We start from the raw sequence: 26,287 nt of genomic DNA on the forward strand, positions 1-26,287 counted from the left end.
TTATAGTTATCGTTCTTTGTGTGAATGGGCCTTTAGTTTCAGAAACCAGAAACTTTGGGGCCAGTTGTGGCATTACCCACTTTCCTTGCCTGTATTACACTCTAAAAAAATGCTGGGTTAAAAACAACCCAAGTTAGAAATTGGGTTGTTTTTCAACCAGTGAATGGACCCATTCAAACAACCCAATTTCTGGGTTTGTCCATTTTCAACCCAACTTGGGTTGTTTTTAACCCAGCATTTTTTAGAGTGTAGCACAACCCAATTTCCCATTCTCCTCTTCTGTGTCCAACACCAACAGATGTAACAGATGAAAAGGTGGGGCGCAAGTGGCAATACAATACTAATGAAGACACCCCCCAGAAGAGAAGCACTCTAAATACCATTCCCCCTATTTACAGGCATTCCCTTTTTTCCCTTAACTCCAGGAGTAAAAAACTGAGCAACCTCTTGAACCCCAAAATCTCAGAAACAAAAGGGTTTCAGCGACCTATGTTTCTTAGCCGTAACAACCTCCTTTTTTGGCTTTCTGTGAGATCGCCACTTCGAGCCCCAACTCCTCGGAGGTGTAGCGCTATCAGCAACACTCACCTTCTGACCCTGCCACCAGCTGGGCTTGGCAACAGGGTCAAAAGAGAGGACTGAAGGACCCTCAAAGCAGCAGGGGATGCACTTTTCAAATGCCTCTGATTTAACCTTCGCCTCCTTGAACTTTCTGACCACAATCTCAATGGCAGTGCCAAAAAGTCCGGAAGGCGAGAGTGGGGCATCAAGAAGGCAAGATCATTCTAGCTTATTGAGCCCCAAGAGGTTTAGCCACAGTTGCCGTTTAATGGTCACCATCGCAGCAAGGAGTGGATGATAGCAAGGAGGATAAGGTCTGGTGCTGTAGACCTCTAGGGGTGCATCTGGAGACACTCTTTCGCTGTGGACAGAATCCTTCAATAGCTCGACTTGAAACGCTTACAACACAGCTAACAGCACTCTCGAGGGCTGACAGAGCATGCTCCGATCCTAAGAGAAAATGCAGATTGTTTGCATCATCTGGAGCAGGGGTCCCTAAGCTCAGTCCTGGAGGGCCACTGTCCTGTAGAATTTAGCTTCAACCCCAATTAAACACACCTGAAACAGCTAATCAATGCCTTTATAGGACCTAGTAAGACCTTGATTAGCTGGTTCAGGTGTGTTTGATTGGGGTTGGAGCTAAACTCTGCAGAACAGTGGCCCTCCAGGACCGAGTCTGGGGACCCCTGATCTGGAGTAATAAATCTTTACCTTCAGAAACCGGCTTGCGCAAAGCATTTCCATAGCATCTACTGATGACGCAGCATAGAGTTCCACTTCCAAAGCCTAAACCTAATTATGCAGTTTTTGGGGTTATAATATAAATGTTATGGATTATACCTTTACCATCCAATAACCCACAAAATCTAATGCAAAAGAGATTTAAAAAAAGTGATAACATCTTCATAATCTGTTTTCATACGAAATGGATACAGGCTCTTAGTTATACAGAGAAAGCCTCTATTGTGGATAGTTGGATATATTCTTCAGTCTTCTTAAGATGATCCTATGAAGCAGTTGCAGTTCTCTGGGGATAAAGTTAATTTGGCTATAACCACAAAATCACAAAAGACATTGTGCTTAAAGACAATCATTATCATAATAATAATTGTGTTTTTGCTATTGATATGGAGATATGCAAATTAAATCAATATTAGGCAATATTGAGATGCTCTAGAGCTGAAAATGAATTGACAGAAAAGTTTTTTATTGATTTTACCTTGGATTGTCTTTATCATTGAATAGACCTTAGTCACAGCAGACATCATATGCAATTTGAAGCAAATGAGTCCGTGAAATACAGTGAAACAAAATAAATCAAGGCCCGAGAAAATCAGCAGATCTAACTGAATGAGAATACACTACAGTGTACCTACTGAGTTTGACATTTATTTTCACCTGATTCACTAAATAAATTATGCAAATCAGGCAACAGAGTGAACACACCAAATGTGTACTGAACATAATCTTCATGGTGCAATAACAGTTATGCTATAGACACTTCACTGAAAATTTGTTAGTACACCAGTGTGAACCAGACACCTGACATTTTTCAAATTAAATATGCCATCTACTCTGACTTAAGTCCATAGAAGTGCAATGATTACATTATTTTTTTTATTTATTAGATAAATTAAGCTAGTTAAATATAAAATTTAATATGAAAAAAACAACAATAAATTAATGAGCAACAACAACAACAAATTCTCTCCCTTATATGCATTATTCTGTCAATCATTAGCCACGTTTCCAATGCTGGGCCAGTGCGAAGCAGGGCTTTCAATGGGCCGGGCTGGGCTAATAGCCTCAGACCTGTAGCACCGAGCTCAAAACCACGCTGCATTTCCAGAAGCTCCACAGCGCTCCACTAAAACATGCCCGTAACACACCTCTGTGGAACGACGTCACACAAACCCATCATTTCACCAACAAATGGAAGTTTTATCAGAGAACTAATCAGAAGGAAACCCCTGGAAACTAGCAAGATTGCAAAAGGAACATGATACAAGCAGCCGATTGTTGGCATTTTTGTTGTTTACTTAAAGGTCCCATGACATGGATTTTTTATTATTTTATAATGTTTCCTAAGGTGTACTTATATTGTTAGTATAGTTTTTACATCAAAAAGTGTCATAATTTAGAAATTTTCTATACTGATATTAGCCCTCTGGCTGGAATGCTCTGTTTTAAGAGGCATGTCTGCTGTGAGTCTTCAGTGAAAACACCCACTGTTCTGATTGGCTGACATCTTTGCATTTGAAATGAGATTATGTGCAGAAGGGGCGTAGTTTAGTGAGGTGAGCAGCAGCAGCACTCACTGCCAGTCAAAAGAGAGAGACAAAGAGAGATAGAGCTGGGAAAAGATTGCCGAGGAAGTGTTATTGTACAGAGTTGTTGAGAGCGCAAGTTTTTTGTTTGTATCTGAGAGCTCTGAATAAACACGAGTGAACTTTGTAACGTTATTTCTCTCATAAAATGCTTTCACCACAGCTAACAGCAAACACGACATCGACATGAATACAGTAAGAGCTTCCTTAGAGCTTCCAAGTGTGCACTGCAGATATACGTGTGATTGACCGATCTGAACATTATAAAGAGTGTTCTTTGATTGCTCTCTGTAGTTTAAATAACAGATTTGTTTTATTCTGCTAACAGAAATGTAGTGAAGTTGATCGTTTTAGTCACTGGCTTGATTCACTGATGCTTCAAGACGGCCAGCGGCGGGACTGACAGTTTTAAACGATTTAGGAAGAAAGTCTGTGGGAACTTAAATTATTAGCTACACATCAGAACCCACTGATCCCAGATCAGGCATTAATGAACACGGTTACTCACTGTTTGTGGCGGTGCTGTTGAATCCATATAGTAAAGCCTGTGCTGCTGACATCGCGACTGATAAACTGAACCCATTCTCTACTAATTCTCTGGGCAGGCAGAGCAGAGGAAGGGGAGGAAACCTTTCCTGTTATGACGTCATAACAGGATAATTCAAGATCAGCTTGTCTGAGCTCATTTTCTCAAAGGCAGCCAGATCTCGGTTTACACCGATCAAAATTTCTAGCCACTTGGGGACAATATTCAGGCTAGGGGAACTCATATTAATGTTGAAAAACCTCATAAAATAAAAATGTCCTGCCATGGGACCTTTAAATATTTAAAACCCAATGATCAATGTTTTACCACAGTTTTACAATAATAAGTGATGCATTGATCATAATTAATTAATTTGTGTCAAGATTACACATTAGTCACACAGAAACGCACTTATTCAGTCGCGTCTCTTTCTGTTTGCCAGCAGCCATATCACCCTGTAGCCCAAGACTGGTCTCCGACTGAAGCTAAGCAGGGCTGAGCCTGGTCAGTAACTGGATGGGAGACCAACTGGGAAAACCAGGTAGCTGATGGTAGAGGTGTTAGTGAGGCCAGCAGGGGGTGCTCATCCTGTGGTCTGTGTGGGTCCTAACACCCCAGTATAGTGATGGGGACACTATACTGACAAAGAGCACCGTCCTTCGGATGAGACGTTAAACTGAGGTCCTGACTCTCTGTGGATCCCTGGATGTCCTTCGGAAAAAGAGTAGGGGTGTAACCCCGGCATCCTGGCCAAATTTGCCCATTGGCTCCTCTGTCCATCATGGCCTCCTAATAATCCCCCTCTCCTGATTGGCTTCATCACTAGGTGTCCTCTCCACCAATCAGCTGGTATGTGGTGAGCGTTCTGGCGCAATATGGCTGCCGTTGCATCATCCAGGTGGATGCTGCACATTGGTGGTGGTTGAGGAGATTCCCCCCTTCTATGTAAGCGCTTTGAGTGCCTTGAAAAGCGCTATATAAATCGAACAAATTATTATTATTAATAATTATTATTTATTTGTAGTCACAGGACAGTATGATTACATCACATTTAGTTGCTTTATTTTATGACATGCAAAGATAAATATGGATATCAGACAGTCTGTCATAACGAGACGAGATGTACCGACAGATTAAATTCACAATTATAATTGCCTATATGATTTGTCTGATTTGTTCAAGCGGTCATATTTACCAAGTTTACTATGGTAATGGTTACCGCGCATAGTCTTTTGCATCGCATATAAATATTTCTGCTTCATACGGTGATCAGAATCCATCAGAGTATAAACAGAAGTTATTTCAAACACTCGCTGCAGTCTGAAAGTGAGTTAAGCTAAAATGATTTTAAAGTCTTTAATGCTGATGTTAGCAGTTTAAGAAATCCTCTGCAGCGCTACCATCTCCAGACTCAGATAAACTTTGTCTTTGTTTGTAACCACCCCTCAAGCCTGAGCTGTTCTGCTTTGGACCAAGGTATTCGCAGGGCTAAAAAACCCAGGCCTTTGGCCCAAATGAAGCCCCGACGATGCCCGATCAAGCCCGGAAGTGACAGTGGAAACGTGACTACCACACATTAGCACACTCACTTGGGACCGACAGTGGAAACGTGGCTAATGTGAATAGAGGCTATGGTGGTATACCACACAAGACAATTTATTTAAAGCTAGCATGACAGTAGTACTGATTTTTTTGATGCATGCTGGAGTCCCAGGGGAGGAACAGTATATTATAATCAAGGGGTGTGTAATTAAAGCGCTGAAAGGATAATCTTCTAAGGGCTGATAAAACATAAATACACTTCGCAAAGAAGTACGTTTTGACTAATGAAGACTCATTTTTGGCGGTATTACAGAAATTGTCCCTTTCATTCTGCATTGGCTGGCAGTGGAGAATAAATTTATATCTGCAAAGAGAAGCAAAGTGCACAGTGTGCTAAAAAGTTGTCTAGAGAAACCCACCGGTCACATGGTAAAGATGCACAGCTAGCGGGGGAAAACTAACTCAAAAGGAACAACAAAACAAGCTGCAACTGCATTTACTAAAATTAGCAGTGTTTGTGAGGCAGTAAAAGAATGGTGTCAATGTTTCAGGTAAGCTTAGGTTTTAGGACTTTGTTGTGCATATTTGAAAGATCAATCACAAATCAGTATGCAAATAAATGCATAAAAAGACCACTCACAATGTAGTATAGAAAATACATACTATGATAACATCAACTCTATCAGTTCAACTTTAACTGGAAAACAAACTTTTTAATAATAGTGTAGGTCAATGGGAAATTAACATAATTATATTAAAGGTCCCATGGCATGAAATTTTCATTTTATGAGGTTTTTCAACATTAATATGAGTCCCCCTAGCCTGAATATTGTCCCCAAGTGGCTTGAAATTTTGATTAGTGTAAACTGAGTTCTGTTTTTCTTCCTCTGCCTTTAAGAGAATGAGAGCTCAGACGAGTCGATCTTGAATTTTCCTGTTATGACGTCATACCAGTAATTGTTACCTCCCATTCCTCCGCCCAGAGAATTTGGCATGCCTATGCGAACGCTATATTTGTTTTTCCTCTAGAGATCATGGCTTGTGAATGAGCAAAGCATGGCAGTTGCTCAATGTTTGCATGTACAGATGAAAACAGAAGTCTTTTTTCAGTTACTTCCTCTGACCCTCAGACGAACCAGTGGGTTCATTTTATTTTCCCTGGAAATACCTTGATCTGTGATCAGTGATTTCTGATGTGTAGCTAATAATTCAAGTTCACACAGACTTTCTTTCTAAATCGTTTACTGCTGTTTATGCATCAGTGAATCAAGCCAGTGACTAAACAAACAACTTTACATTGTTTCTGTTAGTAGCATGCAACAAATATGTTATTTAGAAGATTAAACTACAAAGAGCGATCAAAGAACACTCTTTATGTCTGAAGTGGTAAATCACAACTCGCGAGTCTGCACACAAAATTGTCCCAACTGTCTAAACTGCCGTTATAATGAATAACGCTGTTATGTTCAACAGAAACTGTTACTGTATTCATATGGATGTCGCGTGATCAACAGACTGCCTGTGTACTCAGTGCTCAAAGGAGGAAAACGTCAGGGTGGGCGTGACTGGGACTAATGTTAATTCAGAACTCTCAGATACAAACAAAATAAACTCATGCTCACAGCGCTCTCAACAACTCAGTAGAAAATAACTCTCAGCAATCTTTGTCTATCTGGTCCAAGAGAGCTCAGTCCGCCTCTCTGGCTGGATCCTCACTAAATCACGCCCTCTCTGCATCATACAGTAATCTAATGCTCATTTCAAATGCAAAGATGTCAGCCAATTATAACGGTGGGCGTTTTCACTGCAGTCTCACTGCAGACACCCCCCTTGAAACAGAGCATTCAAGCCAGAGGCCTAATATCAGGAAAGAAAAATGCCTTTTATTTCTAAAGTATAACATTTTATGATGTAAAAAGCATACTAACAATATAAGTACACCTAAGGAAACATTATAAAATAATACAAAATTCCATCCCATGGGACATTTAAAGTTCAAATTAAAAACAACACTAAACAAACAAATGTTTAGTCTGTGTGGTAAATCGTTAGAGATGAATTCAATGAAAAAACTAGGCAAAATAAGAACATGAACAGTCTAATTTTAATTCATACTCACCTTGCAAACACCAACAAACAAAAAAAAAGTAATTTGAAATTGAAATTGAATGGTTATTTTTAGTAGTGAGTCCAGAAACGTGAATGTTTACACCCTATTAAGATAACATAGTGCTGTTGCATTCAGTTGGTTTATGTCAATAGTTTAAAATTATAAGCTGTCAATTGACATCCACTGTGAAATGGCGAAATCATTAAGAATCCAAGAGGAACAAACAGAAAAGGACCTCACAGGACCAAACAGGAAGGACCTCTTCCTCTCTCCCTCCTTATTGTCTCATAATCCAGAAAAGCTCAGTCCTGAGAAGCAGCTGCCTTCCTGATATCTATTTCTTTTCTTCCACTTTTTCTCAAATGAAAACAAGCCACCACAGCATCAGCGTCAAGACCAGCAGGCTGCTCAACAGGAAGGAGACAGGGGGGCGATGCAGTACCACTTGGTACAGCTGGCAGACTCGGGCAGCACGGCTCTCTTCCTCTGACATGGCTATTGAGACGTGGATTGTCTTTTGAGCCTCATTGTCTTTTTTTTCATCAAGGTCATCATCATCTTCATCCTCCTCCATATGCTGCAGTAGTGGCAGCCTTCCTGGCACGGGCACCCACCTGACCCTTACCTGCTGTTGCCTCCACGTGCCTGCTGCACACTTCCATCTCTGTGCAGGGCAACGGGACACCAAGAGAGACACAGAACAATGAACAGACATGTGGAATGGGGAGAGACATGGGGAGAGATTGATGGGGGTAGTAAAGATTTCTGGGTAGGTTCGATGAGTTTGGGCTCAGCATCTGGCCGGAGTGCTTTTAGCAGGCCAGATGGATTGAAGCAAAGGCCTTGAGGGTTTTTATGGCGTTGATGGCATGGTGGACACCTGATTTACATTAGGATTGGCAGCAGACATTATTTTGGCAGTGCAAATAACCATCACTGACCAAAAAACACCATAAAAACCAGCAGGGTTTTGGTGGGTTGGACTACTATGCAAGATCCTTAGAGGATCAGATAAATGGATGCGTCTGTAACGGAACACTCTGTCATTGGCTAGTTCAGAGTTTACTACATCCGCAAAGAACATTCATTGCTAACTAAGGTTGGGAACTAAGAACTGGTTTACTGTTCATTTCTGTTAACAGTTCTTAATTTATACTTTTAAATACTAAACAGTATTTTGTGTGGCACTGAATCCGCAGCACAACGGCTAAAGAAACTTTTAGTTGAGAGGTTGCAGTCTGAATAAAAAATATTTAAAAAAAGATTGAGTGCTTCAAAATGGATAACATTTTTCTGTTGCAATGTTCTTGCTGAATGCAATTACAAGTCTGATTTACAAATGAATGACTCTTACAAACAGGTTCTTTCAATTTAATTGATCAAGATTTAGTATGAAACTCATGACTTTGATCTGTGTGAATCAGTCAAATGAATCATTGTCTGTCATTGGAGAAATAAACCAGCTAGTCACGACTGTTTCCCGAAACCATAGTGACATTGTCACAAATCCACCGTTCAAACCGTTTGTGACAATGTCACTGTTCACCGTTCAAACCACCGTTCGGCTGTCGTTTTTAACAGTATTAGTTGTTACCCTTATTTTTTTATCCTACTTACTACTGGGGGGTGAGCACTTGAGCGCTTACCCCAGCTATTTAAACAGGTAGTAGAGTAGAAGTCAGGGTTTTTTTTTGGAAGAGGGTCAAGCAGGATGTATCCAAAATTGCATACTTCCCTATATAGTAGGAGAAAACCTAAATAAGTTTGTCCGAATTCACAGGACTCTTAAAAGAATAGGCAAAAAGTTCCCAGATGACCTACTACTTCGGCGAGATTCTGAAGTGTTCTGATTCTGAAGGTGTAGTGTCAATCACACACGTTTGTGAATGTTTGTTGGAACTACCGTTTCGGGAAACGCCAAATAACTCAACTACGTTGGTAACAATGGAACTATGCGACCATAGTTGGCTAACAATACTTTAGGGAAACGCATAACAGTTGTTGATTTAATCACTTCTGTCATGTAAATCTTGAAATAAATGAGATTTGGATCTTAATTCATGCCTGCAGTTACATTTTGCATTTTATTGTAGTTTGTAGTATTTTACTTTAGAGTTTTATTTAAAGAACCATACTTTAAAATGTTTAAAAATGTTTTTTTTTTTTTTATATATAAATACTGCATATTTAAGGCCAATTGTGGGGAATGATTCCTCAAAATGTGTAAAGGAATCATATATTGAATTATTAAGAAATCCACCATTCAGTTCCTTATAATTCTCATCTGTAGTGCTAACACTTAAACACAGAGATGATCGATGTTAGATGTGTGCTTGGGTAAGCTATGGATAAGCACACTGTTTTGAGAGAATGAATTTCAAATTTTGAATGGCGTCTCTATTAATTGAGAGGAGTGTGTCATTTGGCAGTGTATTGCGTTCAGGTCTGAGATTGGTACATGATGTAAAAAGCCTCAGCAGAGGAGGGGCGTGGGGCAAGTGGATGTGCCCCTCTCTGAGCATTTCTAGACACTCCTGCTTGTGGAGAGGAGGAGGATCGAGGTGGAGATGGAGCTATGGATGAAAGTGGAGGAGGACAGGACTGTGATCCAGGACAGGACTTTGCGTAGAGAGATGGAGGAGAGTAAACAAGGGGAAGGAAAGGATGGAACACCACAAGGACATGAATAAGAGGGAAAAGGGGGGGGGGGGAAAGAGAATGAAATGAAGAGGATGAGGCGTCAGTTTCTTATTGTTTGCTTGTCCTATTTGCCTTTTTTTCCTTTAATACCTACTTTGCTTGTCAATGAACTAACAGACTCATGCAGCTTATTTATGCAGTGTAGTCCAGCCATGCGATTGGCAGATCAAAGCAGAGGAAAGCCAGCAGTAGCCATTCAGAGAGCAGCAGCAGCAGCAGCAGTAAAGGGGTGTGGCTTTGGCAGAAGGCGTTGTCAGGGGTCTATAAAAGCCGTAGGCAGCAGATTCAGAGAGAGAGGAGTTTTCCTACTCTGACTGGGCCATGACCATAGCATCCAGCGGCCATTTGTGATTCGGATTGTGTTGTTCTTTATCTACATAAAGAACAGTTAGTCTTTCAGGTGCGATAGCATCACAGCCATGGAAGTAGCGGCCAAATGAGAGTACGTTTACCTCTGATATGCCTCCCGCTACTCTGTGTACAGGTAGGAGAGGAGGCAGCTTCACCTGTGTGCACACGTGCCCACACACACACAAACACACACTAAGAGTTGATAAATCAAGTGCTTAAGATATGTGACCAACATGTGTAGATGCCTTCTGTATCTGTAAAAACTGCATGAAAAAGTTTTCTAATTTTTCATGTTAAAGTATCAGTTCAGCAAAAGAAATAAACATTTAATTAGCGTCATTCAAAACCTATAATTTCCTTTTTTCTGTGAAACACAAAAGGAGACATTTAGAAGAATATAAACTGCTAACTGTATGACTTTAAAAGACTTGGAATATAGGATAAATCAAATGGACTTTTTGTTGGTGCTTTTGCATCCTTTTACAGCCTGAAAACCTTAGTTCACATGAGGTCTAATTGCATGAAAAAGAGCACACATCACAATTGACCTTACAACAGTGATTCCTTAACCACACTCACTGTATACTCAATTCATCAAACAAAATCACTTTGTGAATCAGCTCACTCAGTGATGTACCTGATGACTTTGGAATAAATTACTTCAAATGCAGTTTATCATCATGCAAAAGATAAATAGCACAAGTTTTTGTACCAGGTTTCTGATGAAACACTTAATATATTGGTAGAATACTTTTGGACGATTTTGCTTTTGGACTTTCATGTGAAAAATTGCAGAGTCCAATTCAACTCTTGCATTTTCCAAGATGTCGGGAACGAAATCAATGGAGAAAATTTCACTAGCCTCTTTGGATAGGTAACAACTGTCACACCTGGGTTGTATATAATCACACCAGAAAGAAGAAGAATCACAAAACAAGTCTTTACACAGATGATCATAGCACAACACATACACACTCACCTAAAGGATGATTAGGAACATCATACTAATACGGTGTTTGACCCCCCTTTCACCTTCACAACTGCCTTAATTCGACTTGGCATTGATCCAGGGCACGAAGCTCCTGTTCCACCACATCCCAAAGATGCTCTATTGGGTTGAGATCTGGTGACTGTGGGGGCCATTTTAGTACAGTGAACTCATTGCCATGTTCAAGAAACCAATTTGAAATGATTTGAGCTTTGTGACATGGTGCATTGTCCTGCTGGAAGTAGCCATCAGAGATTGGGTACATGGTGGTCATAAAGGGATGGACATGGTCAGAAACAATGCTCAGGTAGGACGTGGCAAACAATGCCCAATTGGCACTGAGGGGTCTAAAGCGCGCCAAGAAAACATCCCCCACACCATTACACCACCACCACCAGCCTGCACAGTGGTAGGAAGGAATGATGGATCCATGTTCTCATTCTGTTTACGTCAAATTTTGACTCTACCATCTGAATGTCTCAACAGAAATCGAGACTCATCAGACCAGTCAACATTTTTCCAGTCTTCAACTGTCCATTTTTGGTGAGCTTGTGCAAATTGTGGCCTCTTTTTCCTATTTGTAGTGGAGATGAGTTGTACCCGGTGGGGTCTTCTGCTGTTGTAGCCCATCCGCCTCAAGGTTTTGTGTGTTGTGGCTTCACAAATGCTTTGCTGCATACCTCGGTTGTAACGAGTGGTTATTTCAGTCAAAGTTGCTCTTCTATTAGCTTGAATCAGTCGGCCCATTCTCCTCTGACCTCTAGCATCAACAAGGTATTATCACCCACAGGACTGCCACATACTGGATGTTTTTCCCTTTTCACACCATTCTTTGTAAACCTAAGAAATGGTTGTGCGTGAAAATCCCAGTAACTGAGCAGATTGTGAAATACTCAGACCGGCCCGTCTGGCACCAGCAATCATGCCACACTCAAAATTGCTTTTAATCACCTTTCTTTCCCATTCTGACATTCAGTTTGGAGTTCAGGAGATTGTCTTGACCAGGCCACACCCCTAAATGCATTGAAGCAACTGCCATGTGATTAGTTGATTAGAAAATTGCATTAATGAGAAATTGAACAGGTGTTCCTAATAATCCTTTAGGTAAGTATACATTGATGAGACCAGACATCAAACTATTGAAACAAGAGATATATCCAGGGAACAATCAAAGGCAACAGCTGAACGGAATGACAAATCAAATGACTAACCAATGAGACAAACTAGTGGGTGGAAAATTTTGAAAGAAGTCTCTTAGGTTCTATTTATTTAATCAAAAATACAGTAAAACAGTAATATTGTGAAACTAAATAATATTCTGATTTTTAGTTTAAAATAAATTGTTTTTTATTAAATAAATTGAACCAATTTAATACATTTCTTCAGTGTCACATGATCCTTCAGAAATCACTCTAATGTGCTTATTTTATGCTCAAGAAACATTTGTTATTGTTTTTTTTTTCTCTTTTTGTTCTGTCTAACATTTTTGTGTAAAAAATGATAACATTCGAGCATTTGTGGTAAGAGAGAAATTAATACTTTTATCCATCAAGGATGCATTAAATTGATCAAAAAGACATTTATGTTACAAAAGATTATTATTATCTATTTGATAAATGTTTTAATAAATGTAAATAAATGATGTTCATTGAACTTTCTATTCATCAAAGAATCCTGGATGTTTTGTGGGAATGGTTGTATCACCACCATTTCCACAAAACATATTAAGCAGCTCAACTGTTTTCAACATGTTAATAATGATAATAACAATAATAAAAATGGTACATGCATTAAACATATTAGAATGAGCATATTAAAATGATTTCTAAAGGATCATTTGACATTGCAGAGTATATGCAGTAAATATGCAGTATTTTAAACCAAAAAAAAAAAAAAAAAAAAAAAAAAAACATTTTGAAGTATGGTTCTTTAAATAAAACTAAAGTAAAACACTACAAACTACAATAAAATGCAAAATGTAACTGCAGGCATGAATTAAGATCCAAATCTCATTTATTTCAAGATTTACATGACAGAAGTGATTAAGTCAACAACTGTTATGCGATGCGTTTCCCTAAAGTATTGTTAGCCAACTATGGTCGCATAGTTCCATTGTTACCAACGTAGTTGAGTTATTTGGAGTAATGATGCAGAAAAATTCAGCTGTCATCACAGGAATAAATTTTATTTTAAAATATATTTAAGTAGAAAATTACATTATTTTATTTTGTAATAGTATTTTGCAATATTACTGTTTTTACTGTATGGGCGGAGGGCATATTATCCTTCTGAAAGAGGCCACAGCCACCAAGGAACACCAGCTCATTGAAAGGGTGTAAATGGTCTGTAACAATGCTTAGGTAGGTGGTACGTGTCAAAGTAACATCCACATTAATGGCAGGACCCAAGGTTTCCCAGCAGAACATTGTTCAAAGCATCACACTGCCTCTGCCGGCTTGCCTTCTTCCCATAGTGTATCGTGGTGCCATGTGTTCCCTTAGGTAGGCAATGAACAGGCACAGGCCATCCATATGATGGACTCTGACCCAGTCGTCTGGCCATCACAATACTGCCATTGTCAAACTCGCACAAATCATTACGCCCATTTTTCTTGCCCAAATGTTAATTTGCAGGTGCTGTGATTAAAAGATAACAATCACTTGACCGTCTTCACGGTCATAATGTTATGCCTGATTGGTATAGATAGATAGATTTTTTTTTAATTGACATTTTAATCAGGCCTAATGTCTGGTTGCTAAACTCTTTCACTTGCCCTTTTTAAAAAAATCTACTTGTTCCAGAAAAGTTTACTCACCAGTCACCACCAAAGTGTCACTAAACTGACAAACGCTGGGGGGAAAAACAGTTCATCCTCAAAAGCGCTCATTGCATTAACTCATTATCTTGAAAACGCAACTTTTCAGCACACTGATCACTTTTCAACCTGCCTCCCAAAAAATTCATAGCAGTCAGTCAATTGTGTATGTGTGTGTGAAGTGAAGTGTGTGATTTCCAGTTTTGTGTGCAATACACATCAGATGATTTGGTTAAACTGAAAAATCAGAAACTATTTAGTACAGAATTAATATATAAATTTCTAATGTGTATTCCTAGATATGAAAAAGCGTTTTAGTCATCAATTTTCCAACTAAGTTTAGAATGAAACTACCATTGAAAAGCATGGGTGATATCTTCAAGCTTTTTAGTCTTTATCTTCAAGCAAGGCATACAAAGAAGTGTGACCTTTAACCCCTTCCGTAACCCCAGTACTCACATCGGGCTGCAGCTGGCCATTAATGCTGGCGGTGCGGAAGGGCGAATTGGTGGACAGACGTTTGTCCCACTCGCTGGGCCGCGACTCGGGCACCGACTCCATGAAGCTTCGCTTAAGCTCGCTGATACTCGTGTGATGACGCATGATTTCGGTCTGTGTCTTTTCCACATCCTGAGAGAGAAATAGAGGTCCAGGCAGAGAGAAGTATACCAAAAAGGTCAAAAGAAAAAAAGCACAAGATGATAAAAGAAGAGAAATGTAGGAACCGATAGCAAAATTGAGGGAAAAAATAGAGAACACAGGAAGATGAAGGAACAGATGAAGATTAAGAGAGAGAAAAATAAACCAATGAAGATATCTCATTAGTATGATGATCTTACATCTTAAATAAATCACTATTTTACCCTAAACTCAAGTGATGTCACATCTAGGGTTGGGAATCAAGTATTTTTACCAATACACTGGCACTTGATAATTTTAAGATGTTTGGTTTCGTAAACAATTCTTAAATAGGCACAGATTCCATCTGGAGTTGGTTGTGAGCTTGTAGTCTGAATCGATGATGGGAAAAAACTCTTAAAAATAAAGGTTTACAGAGATGCCATATTTGGGTTCCCCAAAGAACATTTTAAAACAATATAAAGAACTTCTTTCCACTTTAAAGAACCTTTCGTGCAATGGAAAGGTTCCATTGATGGTTCTTAATGGAACCATAGATGACAATAAAGAACCTTTACTTTTAAGAATGTATACAAGATGATACAAAAAATATAAATAGATAGCAAAAAAATAATAAAGAGGATAATTGCACATTAGTCATGGGTTTGAACTCATCAACCAATTCACTCACTGAATCATTATTTTACATATTTTTATTATAGTTAATGGAGTCATTAAGGAACCAAAATCATTACATTTCTTATGATCCCCATCCCTAGTCACATCGGCTTTCAGTCAAGCGAATGTCACACACACAAAGCCATTCTACAGATCGCCCATGGGCCACCAAGACACAGAAATCTTCTTTCCACTTTCACTGTCTTCTAATAGGATTTTCCCCTTTTTCTCATCACTCGCGGCTTGATTTGTCACCCATCATCTCCTCTCAGTGGCATTGGGTAATCAGTATGCTCAGCCACTATGAAGCTATGCATATTCATCTCAGAGAGGAGTCTATGTGAGTGCCCAAAACAAACGGTCCATGTGTGTACAGACAGACTGTGATTAATGAGATCGAGAGAGAGAGAGACAGACTAAAATCTCAGCTGATCTATATTCATTTAACTACAGTAGACAGGCAAGACTTTGGAAATAAAATGGAGAGAACTGATCTGTGTCTCAGTGCCCAACAGAACATCTGCAAGAGTGAAACACTCTCATGAGAAACCAGCCCTCATCATCTACATTCACTAACTTCAGACAGCTGCTACGTGGAAACAAATGAAGCCAAGATGTTTGTGACACTCGTCCGTAAATTTGGGATAAATCCTTTTAAGCATGCACGCATGAGCTGAATGTATAGAGTATGCGAGGTTAGAAAAATCTAGCTGCAATCGTACTGTACTATGCTAATGATAAAATTTACTGTACATGCACTGTACACATAGTCTGGCATACATTTGGCTATCGTTAGCAACTTTATTCTGCCTCCAAAGATACAGTTTTGGCAGAAATATAAGGTAACGTTGTGTGTATCCTTTACAGAAAATATATCAAACCAATCTTTTTTACATTTGAAAATATTGTGTCGTTAGCTTAGCAACATGCTAACATAAACTCTATAAAAATAATTGTGTGAAGCACTATTTTGTACGGCTTTGCTGGAGCATGCTTATGATGTCTTAAAAGCTAGTCTGGCAGGCAGCTCACTATAGTTTGTAAAACATTTAATTTCTGTTGTTATATCATTGGTAACACTTTAGTATTAGGAACACATTCACTATAAACTTTGACTTTTGCCTCAATAAACTCCTTATTAATAGTTAGTAAGGTAGTTTTTGTAGCGTTTATGTATTGGGTAGGATTAAAGGAATAGTTCACCCACAAATGAAAATTATCCCATAATTTACAAGCCATCTTAGGTTTATATGACATTCTTCTTTCAGGCGAATACAATCGGATTTTCCTGTCTAATACAAGCATTATAATGGCAGTGAATGGCAGCACAAAATCTGAAGCCTAAAACAGTGCATCCATCCATTATAAAAGTAATCAACACGGCTCCGAGGGGTTAATAAATGCCTTCTGAAGTAAAGCGATGAGCTTGTGTCAGAAAAATATCCATATTTAAAACTTTATGAAGTAAAATATCTAGCTTAGACCCATCAAACCCCTTTCCATATTCAACTTATGAAGAAAGTGTAACACCTCTCAGTTCAAAATGGCATACGTCGAACCAGTTGCACTTTATTCGCAAGTTGAATACGGAAGGTGGTCTGGCGGAAGCTAGATACGTGTTAAAAATGGATTTTGGAAATATATATCATTGAATCACTTTGCTTCATAGGGCCTTCATTAAACCCCCCCGAGCCGTGTGGAGTACTTTTATTATGGATGGATTCACTTTTTGGGCATCAAATTTTAGCCTGCAATTCAATGCCATTATAAAGCTTGGATAAGCCAGGACATTTTTAACTCTGATAGTACTCATCTGAAAGAAGAATGTAATTTACACCTAGGATGGCTTGAGGCGGAGTAAATCATGGGGTAATTTTCATTTTTTGGGTGAACTATCCCTTTAAGGCATGCAGAATACGGCATTAGTATGTGCTTTATAAGTAACAATAAATAGCCAATATCCTAGTAATATGCATGCTAATAAGCGAGAATTGAACCCTAAAATAAAGTGTTACCGTATCATTAATTAAACTCTTCTATAAAAGGCAGATGAGGTGGTAATCATGTAAGCACTTCACCGGTTTTAACATTAGAGAAGCAGTTCAAGCTCAAGGTGTGAACAAAGCTTGAGTTTAGACATGGGTCAAATGCTGGGTTCTGATCTCTAAACATGCTGTTTTACAAACTGGTCTATATTCCATTCTAAAGCTATAGTGTACTAAATTAATCATATGCTGTCATAATTCAATGCAGCATATGATAGATTTGACACATGTCTGTTAATTAGTTGATTTATGAGACAAAGCAAAGTGAAAAACAGTGCTTGGCTCAAACACCATATGTGATGGAGACAGTGTTACACATGATGTCTGGTTATACAGAGGTCACAGGGTTAGAGAAGAGGTCATGGTGTGGCTGAAAGGGTTAATGTCACAAAATCCATCTGGTTGTCGGACTCATTATCAGACTCATCATACCTCGCAAGGACAACAGTGACAAACAGCTTTTTTAGCTTTTTATAGTCTGTAAATATATGACTGGGACAGGCTGTATAATCAGTATAATTAACACTACAATCATTAATATAAATATGTAATCTGATAACAAATAAATAAATAAAACATGCATTAGTAGCTTCATGTGCACAATGATTACAACATCTGGCTGAACAGTACACATTTTCAGAACATTTATGGGCTTTTCACACTGTTTAACCCTGGGTCAATATTTGATTTTAAAGGTGCAGTGTGTGAATTTTAGTGGCATCTAGTGGTGATGTTTTGAATTGCACCCTCCCAACGCTCGCCCCTCCCTTTCAGAGCACACAGAGAAGCTACGGGGGCTGACACGGGACAAAAATGGTGTTGTCGGAGAGAACAGAGTAGCTAGCGCTCTTTAGAGAAGTTTGTCAGTTTAGGACTACTGTAGAAACATGACAACGCAAAATGGTGACTTCTAGGGTTGGGTACTGAAACCAAGTGCCAAAATAGCACTGGTACCTATTTAACCAGTATGTACCGGACCAAATTAGAATGCAGATTTCGGCGCCTCATTTCGGTGCCATCCAACGTGCTTCCGTGCATTGGCTGGCGCTGAGCCAGAGACAGATGCGCTTAGCGCTCGTCACATTTCACAACGATTCAGTGTTTTCAACCACATCACGTTTATTTTAGGTTTCAGACATTTAAATGCACATAAGTAGCAGCAAAAACATGCTGATTTCTATGGAAGTAGCAATAACTTCTTTCTGGCAGTTATAATTTGACTGTTTTTTATTCAAATCAGACACACATGAAGTTACTATATAGTTTACTCTATTCTTCTCTGAGGCCACTTACTTTCATGTATTTCGTGAGATGAGGATGAATTTACATGATGTAAATCCGACAGATCAGATTCTCTGAGGCGCAAAATAACATGGCGGCGCCCATCGCGCATTATAGATCAACTAACATGATAATTATGACAAAACACATTCACTTACACATATTTGAAAATCAGATTATCAGATAGCCAATGTCATAGGTAACAAGTTTGTGAATATTTTGAATGAAAAAGAAAAAAACACTAAATAAACCGATACAGCTGAGCTATCAAACAGCTCAATTGCAGCTATTGTGTCATGTGAGAAGCATGACCCATTGCCATGGAAACAATAAGGCAATGCGTTCTAAAATATTTAGCCAGAGAATATGGTCATATTAATGCAAAATAATGCTGAACTTAAGCTGGTTTGCAGCAGACCAAGAATACAGTCTACTTTGATGTTATTAGTGCTGTAATATCATCAGTATTATTGCTGTTATTTGGTGTTATTATTAGGCCTATTGTAGTTGAGTTAGGTTACTTAACTTTTACTGTGAATTTAAGTAAATTGTGTTTTGTATCTATTTATATATTTAATTATACATTAAAACCAACCCAGGCTCATTGGAAATACGTGACTCTGCATGCCTACATTTTTGCAACACCCGAATTATGTACCTCCAGGTGCATTTTTTGGGTGAAACGTCCACTGGAGGCGCTAAGTGGTAATATTTTTTCTCCATTCCCAGACTGATCTCATGAACTGGCGTATATAAGACACGGCAATTCGTATGCCATTTTGGCGTGCTATCAAGACGCATAATCGCTTTTTAGCGTGTTTATCAACGTCGTTACATTCTTTCCCCCTACACTGCCCCTACCCCTACCCCTAAACCTACCCATCACACACACAGCCCCTAAACCTACCCATCACAAGAAACATTCTGCATTTTTACATTTTCAAAAAAACTATTTAGTATGTTTATAAATCCATTTACATTGTGGACACACACACATATTCAGACACATTTTGAAAGTGTAACTCAATCCCTTCCCTAAACCTACCCATTTGTGTATTATAAAAAACAGGATATAACAGGCAGATACGACTGCATACATAATTTATTCAGAAAGTACAAATATTCCAAGTGTTCCGAGGCCAAACGATTGATTTGTGTGAAGAAAATCCCCAAAAGCGATCAGTAACGTTGAATCCATCCGCCAAAGATTAATAATACATTTCAAATATTGCCGCCGGAAGAAACGTCACATCAGCTTTGACAGCATTGGCTGTCGTGTGTCTCGTGACCAATTGCGTCATTACGTCAGCTTTGATTGTAAAATGCCATTGGCTCTCGTGTGTCTTGTGACCAATCGCGTCATTCAACTTGTTGTGTATCATTTGAATCAGAAATATGAATGAACAAGTGCGTGTGTGTTCTGTTCGCAAAGGAGTGCGATCATCATTTAAATGACTAAAACATTAAGATCAACTCTGTTCTTCACATGAAGATATCGTATGACTTCAGAAGACTTGGAATGCAACACGAGTTAATACTTTTATACTGTTTTTTTGGTCAGTTTTTGCAATAAATAAATGTGACTGTACATTTATTTGCCTGTTACGCCCATTTCACACATACTCCGTCTGCAGTGCGTGTGCGGTGCGTTTTTTTTTTCAGTACCCATGTTAACGGATGACAGCTTTCACACTGCACGCGGATGCGGTCCGCCAGTCCGTTCCAGGAGTGTTGCGTCTGCAGCAGTGAGGCGATCGTTTTCGTACCGAGTCTATTTTTTGCTGCGCTGCGTTGCTGCATTAAAGTGATAGAACATTGTTCGCATTAAAATAAACATGTACTGACGCGAAAATCTAGTAATTTCACCACAGATGCATATCATTTAAAATATACTCTTGTTTCAAAGCCAACACATGGCTTTTTTTCTCAAGTAAAGCAACAAAACGACACCTTACCTGGCATTTAAGTAAAAAAAATGTGCCATAATGGAGAGCACTCGTCCTTTCTTGGAGGTGAAAAGCAAAGTTCTTTTTGACCTGCAGGATTTCTTTTAAAAGGGTGTAAAAACGAAAGAAAAGACGAGAGTCGGCTGTTTTTGAATAGCCTATTGTAAGTTTCTAATTTAAAATGTTTGTGATTTAAGGCTATAACCTTATGTTTAAATGTTTTGCCACTTGTGTGAGCTAAATCTAAAGTATATAAATATGAATGAATGAATTTAATAAAATGTTGTTTAAATGTAGTAGGCTACGTAACCTGACTTCTAATAAAGAGTAAACAAAGAGAATTGGAATTCTGACGAGGCATGTTCAGTAAAACTTTTGGATTTTAAATAAAAAATAATGACTCAATGCTGTGTTTGTGGTATGCAACAGCGGATCAGTTGCGGACGGCAAACGCAGCATATGTGAAAGAACTACATGTGTGGGGCTCCTGCAACGCAACACGCAACGCAACGCGCACCGCACACGCACTGCAGACGGAGTATGTGTGAAACGGGCGTTACTGTTATGTTTTATATTGTTGAGAGTTGGTAGATTTAGGGTAGGAGTGGAGTTAGTTACTCAGAATAATTTTTATTCTGTGAGATCAGTCATGGTGTCATGTTGTGCATCTGGAATGGAGAAAAAATATTACCACTTAGCGCCTCCGGTGGACGGTTTACCCCAAAAGTGCAGGTAAACGTACCTGGAGGTACATAATTGGGGTGTTGCAAAAATGTAGGCAGAGTCACGTATATCCAATGAGCCTGGGTTGTTTAAAACTTTTAATAAATTGTTAAATTTAAAGAATTAAAAAATAAATAAATAAAAAGCCATTCTTTAATGTCATCCGCTGTTCTTTGTGGCTCTTTATTTTTCTCACCACTAAAAACATAGTTATGTATATTATATTGCAATTATGGCAATAGATCCTCCTAAATTTTACACACTGAACCTTTAACTCAGACTAAAGACCACTTTTAAGTCTCATGAAATCCTGAATTCCCTGAATAAATAGCCATGTGCTTTGCTCGGTCACTGTGTTTAGTTTCAGTGTCCATTAAAAATAACAGATTAAGTAGTGATGAAGAGACTGTACTATTGACATTTATATATAGATTTACGTGGTGTCAGTTCCACAGTTGGTCAGTTCTGTACACATGCTGTTCTTTTTCAATCATTATTATTGAACTGTTTAGCCATGACGTCAATTTGCAGGCCAGCCTGCAGGCTAAATCTAGTGTGAAATCTCAAAATGTGGTAAGTAGGAAGCATGGAAAGGAAACATGATACAGGTTTATAAATTGGTTATTAATTTAAAGTGTGAAAAGCCCATTAGACATGTTTAGAAAAGCTGAAACAGAGAAGGCATAGAGCCTACTGCTAAACTAAATAAAAGGCAATAATGTTAACAGCCTGTAAAAGGCATCTACAGATGTATTTATAAGTGCTTAAACAAATACTACTAGCTGCATTTTGCATGAAATTAATAACAGAAAAAATGTAAATAAATGTAATAAAAAAATAAGTTAAAAACAAAACTCCCAATCATATATTTAATGAAATAATGCTAAAAAACAAAGAATAAATAGAAGTGAGTACTTGCATTACAGTTAGTGAGGTAAATAGTGCATGCCAAGCCTTTAGGGTTAAGCTACAAAACAAAACATAAAAAAAGTGTGCGGTGAGAAGAATGAAGAAAGAAACGAGATGAAACAGAATATCATGCAGTGAGACATGCAGCAGCAAAAACAAGACATTTCCAGAGTTTCAATACAAACCTCCAACATTAAATTGCTATGTCTGATATAAATAGTTTCACCCTCAATTTTCTTAGCTCTTTTCTGTGAAGAACAGGGGGGACAAAAGTTGGCAGTGTTTGAGCGTAGAGAAAGTCGTGAAATGATTCTTGGGTCATTTTTAAGGTTTTGATCTGCAGTTGCATTCAGTGTGTGGGGATGTGGAGGGATGGAGATAAAAATCAAATATGGATGAACCACAGCAGACGCAACTAGACAGGGGGGAGAGGTCAAAGGTCAGGGGTGACTGCGAAGTCAGGGATAATTGTGCAATGGGTAAAGTTATGGAAGTGTAATGAGTTTAAAATAAGATCCTCTTTGCCATAATTTGTGAAACACTTTTAACTTTGTAATTGTCTGGTGTTATCAAATCAATGCTACATTTAAATGACCAAGCAACACTGGCCCAACCGGTGTAAATCTTGTCTTGAAAATGTTTTGGATAATCTTGGTTATAAGATGAATATTAGAGAGTATAACTACATGATTATCTACAGTATATAAAAGGCACACTGCCAGTCAAAAGTTTGGACATAGCTGACCACATTTTTATATCTCATGATCTTAAAAGCGTTTGACCTCCCTTGTGAAAAATAAATGTACTTAATTGTATTGACTGTAGCCTAGAAATCCAGACGCACCCTGGCGGCAGCAAATTTAATCTGCCCGCAAGTGTCGTCTAGGAACTCTCAATACCCTTCTGAGCTGTATTCCCCTCAATCTTGCCGGGCCAATCACATCGTGTATAGAGTCGGCGGGCGGGGCCATAATGACGACGGCCGAGTTGCGTTTGCGTGCTTCTAGTAAACACAGAAACTGGCGAACGGCGGTCTTTCGAATCAGCTTTGACTGCGATTCTGGAAGACTTGGAGTTAAGCTTTTCTCTGAGGAAAGAACAAAGAACGGCACTGAAGTCATTCTTAAAAAGGGAAGATGTGTTTGGAGTTTAGCCGACCGAATACGGTGAATGTTTAATCTATCAACAAGCTCTGCTTCACCTTCGTTGCTCTGATTGGTGTAGCGCTATCCTATCGTGTGCAGAAGGAGTTTGAAAGACAACCGTTTATCCGCCCCTCGGATTGAGTCCTGTCTATGGTGAGTTTCCAGACCAAACATCTTGATGTGGGTCTGGCTTGTCAGGCTATATTGAATGTGCACTTGCATGATATAATATGAATCAAACATATATAACATTACTTTTAAGTACATTTAAGTGTAGTTAGAGAGTTTTCTTTCTTCCATGTTCATGTTTCTTAACACGGTACACTTTTTTTAAAAAGGGCTCTTTTAAAATGTACCTTAAAGTAAAACTTATTTTTGACTGTAAATCCTTTAAAGAAGTATACTTATCTGAATGTGTTGACTGACATAAAGCCAATTTAAAGTATTTTATTACAATGTTAACTGTAGTGTGTTATTCTATATTACATTTGAAATGTATTGAGCTGCTACATCATTATGAATGTGCAATTTCAAATATATTTAAATATATTATATACATGTTTCAATAGAAATTAAATTAAAGTATATTTTAGTTTACCACAAATTCTTGTCAGTACATTCGGCAGTATACCACATTACAAAGACAATAGAAGTAATTATGAAATTACATGTAAAGATGAACTTTAGAGTATTTTTAACCCACTTAAAGACCCAGTGAACCGGAAGTAGCAACTGAGATTTATTCAGTGCTGTGACGTATTTCGGAACATAACGGAATATAAACGGAATATTGAACAGAGGGCAGGGTTTTACCTCAGCACGGTTAGAGGGGAGTGGTTAAGGATATTCAAACCCAAGCCGTCAAACTGCTGTCATCGGAAAGGCAACGCCATTCCAGACCGGAAGTAACTTTTGAGATTTTGATTGAAGATTATAACTATTTTTTCTGTGTATTAACTTGCACGGATTAATTGTTCACCCTAAGACATGTAATATGTGCTAACAAAGTAAATGGGGTCCATTTTGATTTCATGAGGACTTTAAGTACATCTAACCACATTTAATAAATGTAAACAATGATACAGTTTAATTTGCACTTAAGTTTGTACTCTTTTAAAGCGCATTATCTCTTCAATAATTTCTCTCTTTTTTATTGCTAAAGTATACACATCTTTTTCACAAGGGTAGGAATAAATAAATGGAAATAATGCTCTATGCTTTAACAACCCTTCTAGATCTTATCTGTTCTTTCACTTCTATGATAGGGGACTATTCAGGAGAAAGTATGCAAATCCTAACAATTCTGCTGACTTGAGTAGGTAGCAGTGGGTCACATTCTCTAACCATGCATATATATGTTGTGCAAAATACCTGTGTGTGGTTTTCACAACAGAAATCATAATTCATAAACAAGTTTGAATTATTAAGGATGAAATTTAGAATCAGTTCAAGTCTGGTGGTCTTAAAAACATTACATTTATTGTGTGTTATAGCTTTTTTTCTAGAGTAGGTTATGCATAAATATTTTCCTGTTATGTTTAGTCAAGGCCTTTTGGGAATTTGAGAATGACATGCTGCATGTGCTGCCAAGTGAGACCACATCTTTAGAGAGCTTATGCATATAAGTCAAAGAGATCCACTGCTTTGCTGTCTTCGTTTTTTGCCAATGTTGCCTGCAAAAGCATCCAACTATACAACAAGATCAACAGTAATTCAGACACTAGCAAACTGAGAAGGCATTCACCTCTTTCCTCCCACATCCTCCCTAATGGCTGACAACTTTGCCAATTTTTCACAGATAAAGTAACAATCAGGAGCAGCCAATTCTCAACACAACAAACTAACAAACACCCACGACTCGCATGCAAATCTCTACTCTCCTATGGAGGCAGCAGTCTCTAAAGTTCTCCTCTCCAACCGTCCTACAACCTGCCCCATTGATCCTATTCCCTCCCATCTTTTACACAGCATCTCTCCCACACCTTAAACAGCACTCGCATGCATCATAAATGCTTCACACTGGAACTTTTCCCACCATTCAAGCTGACTTGTGCAACTAACATTAAATTCCAGACCATCTGCAGACTAGTCTTCTTCCATTCAAAAACACTTGTTGTTTTCAAAATGGTTTCTTTCTTTTTCTCACAGAACAAGCTGCTAGACCGCATTCAGTAAAGATTTAACTTGACTGACTTGATTTCAATGCGAACATTCAACAGATTCAGCCTTGCTTACTTTTTCATATGGACCATAGCTCTGTAAAGTTATAATGCTGATTTGTTAATGTTTCTAAGAAGAATTTATTCAAATGTTTTTGATTTGTTCATGTAAGTTTTTAGTAGTTTCTAATATACATTTTTATATTTTACACACCTATTTCTTCAGTCTTTTACAACTCTCAGGTGTGAATGACCAGTGCTTTAATAGGTGGGTTTCACGACACTTCTGCAGCTATAACAGCTTCAACTCTTCTGGGAAGGATTTCCACAAGGTGTAGGAGTGTGTTTATGGGAATGTTTGACCATTATTCTAAGTGCATTTGTGAGGTCAGGAACTGATGTTGGACGAGAAAGCCTGCCTCTAATTCATCCCAAAGGTGTTCTATCGGGTTGAGGTCAGGACTCTGTGCAGGCCAGTCAAGTTCCTCCACACTTAATTCGCTCATCCATGTCTTTATGGACCATGCTTTGTGCACTGGTGCGCAGTCATGTTGGAACAGGAAGGCGCCATCCCTTAACTGTTCCCACAAATTTAGGAGGATGAAATTGTCCAAAATGTCTTGGTATGCTGAAGCATTAAGAGTTACTTTCACTGGAACTAAGGGGCCAAGCCCATTACCTGAATAACAACCCCACACCATAATCCCCTCTCCACCAAACTTTATACTTGGCACAACGCAGTCAAGCAAGTACCGTTCTCCTGGCAACCATCAAACCCAGACTCGTCCATCAGATTGCCAGACAGAGAAGAGTGATTCATCACTTCAGGGAACACATCTCTACTGCTCTATAGTCCAGTGGGG

At 38.6% G+C, this 26,287-nt stretch overlaps 1 protein-coding gene across 8 annotated transcripts in view; it reads right to left on the reverse strand.

The window, feature by feature from the left end:
- epb41a (erythrocyte membrane protein band 4.1a) overlaps window positions 1–26,287 on the reverse strand; it is a 104,921-nt gene that overhangs the window by 12,455 nt on the left and 66,179 nt on the right. For 4 of the 8 annotated variants that reach the window (XR_010899305.1, XM_067425986.1, XM_067425983.1 and 1 more), the window contains 2 exons: window positions 22,306–22,368; window positions 14,380–14,550 (listed from right to left, as the gene is read on the reverse strand). Coding sequence is in view for 7 of the 8 variants with exons in the window: in XM_067425986.1 (XP_067282087.1) it covers window positions 14,380–14,550; window positions 22,306–22,368 (234 nt within the window). In the remaining variant the exon portion in view is untranslated. Of the gene's footprint in view, window positions 1–9,279; window positions 9,686–10,218; window positions 10,273–14,379; window positions 14,551–22,130; window positions 22,179–22,305; window positions 22,369–26,287 lie in introns of those variants that run through there. The other 4 variants (XM_067425988.1, XM_067425984.1, XM_067425987.1 and 1 more) reach the window with 3 other exon arrangements.

The sequence above is a fragment of the Pseudorasbora parva genome, chromosome 19, assembly GCF_024679245.1.
Source record: "Pseudorasbora parva isolate DD20220531a chromosome 19, ASM2467924v1, whole genome shotgun sequence".
NCBI lineage: Eukaryota > Metazoa > Chordata > Actinopteri > Cypriniformes > Gobionidae > Pseudorasbora > Pseudorasbora parva.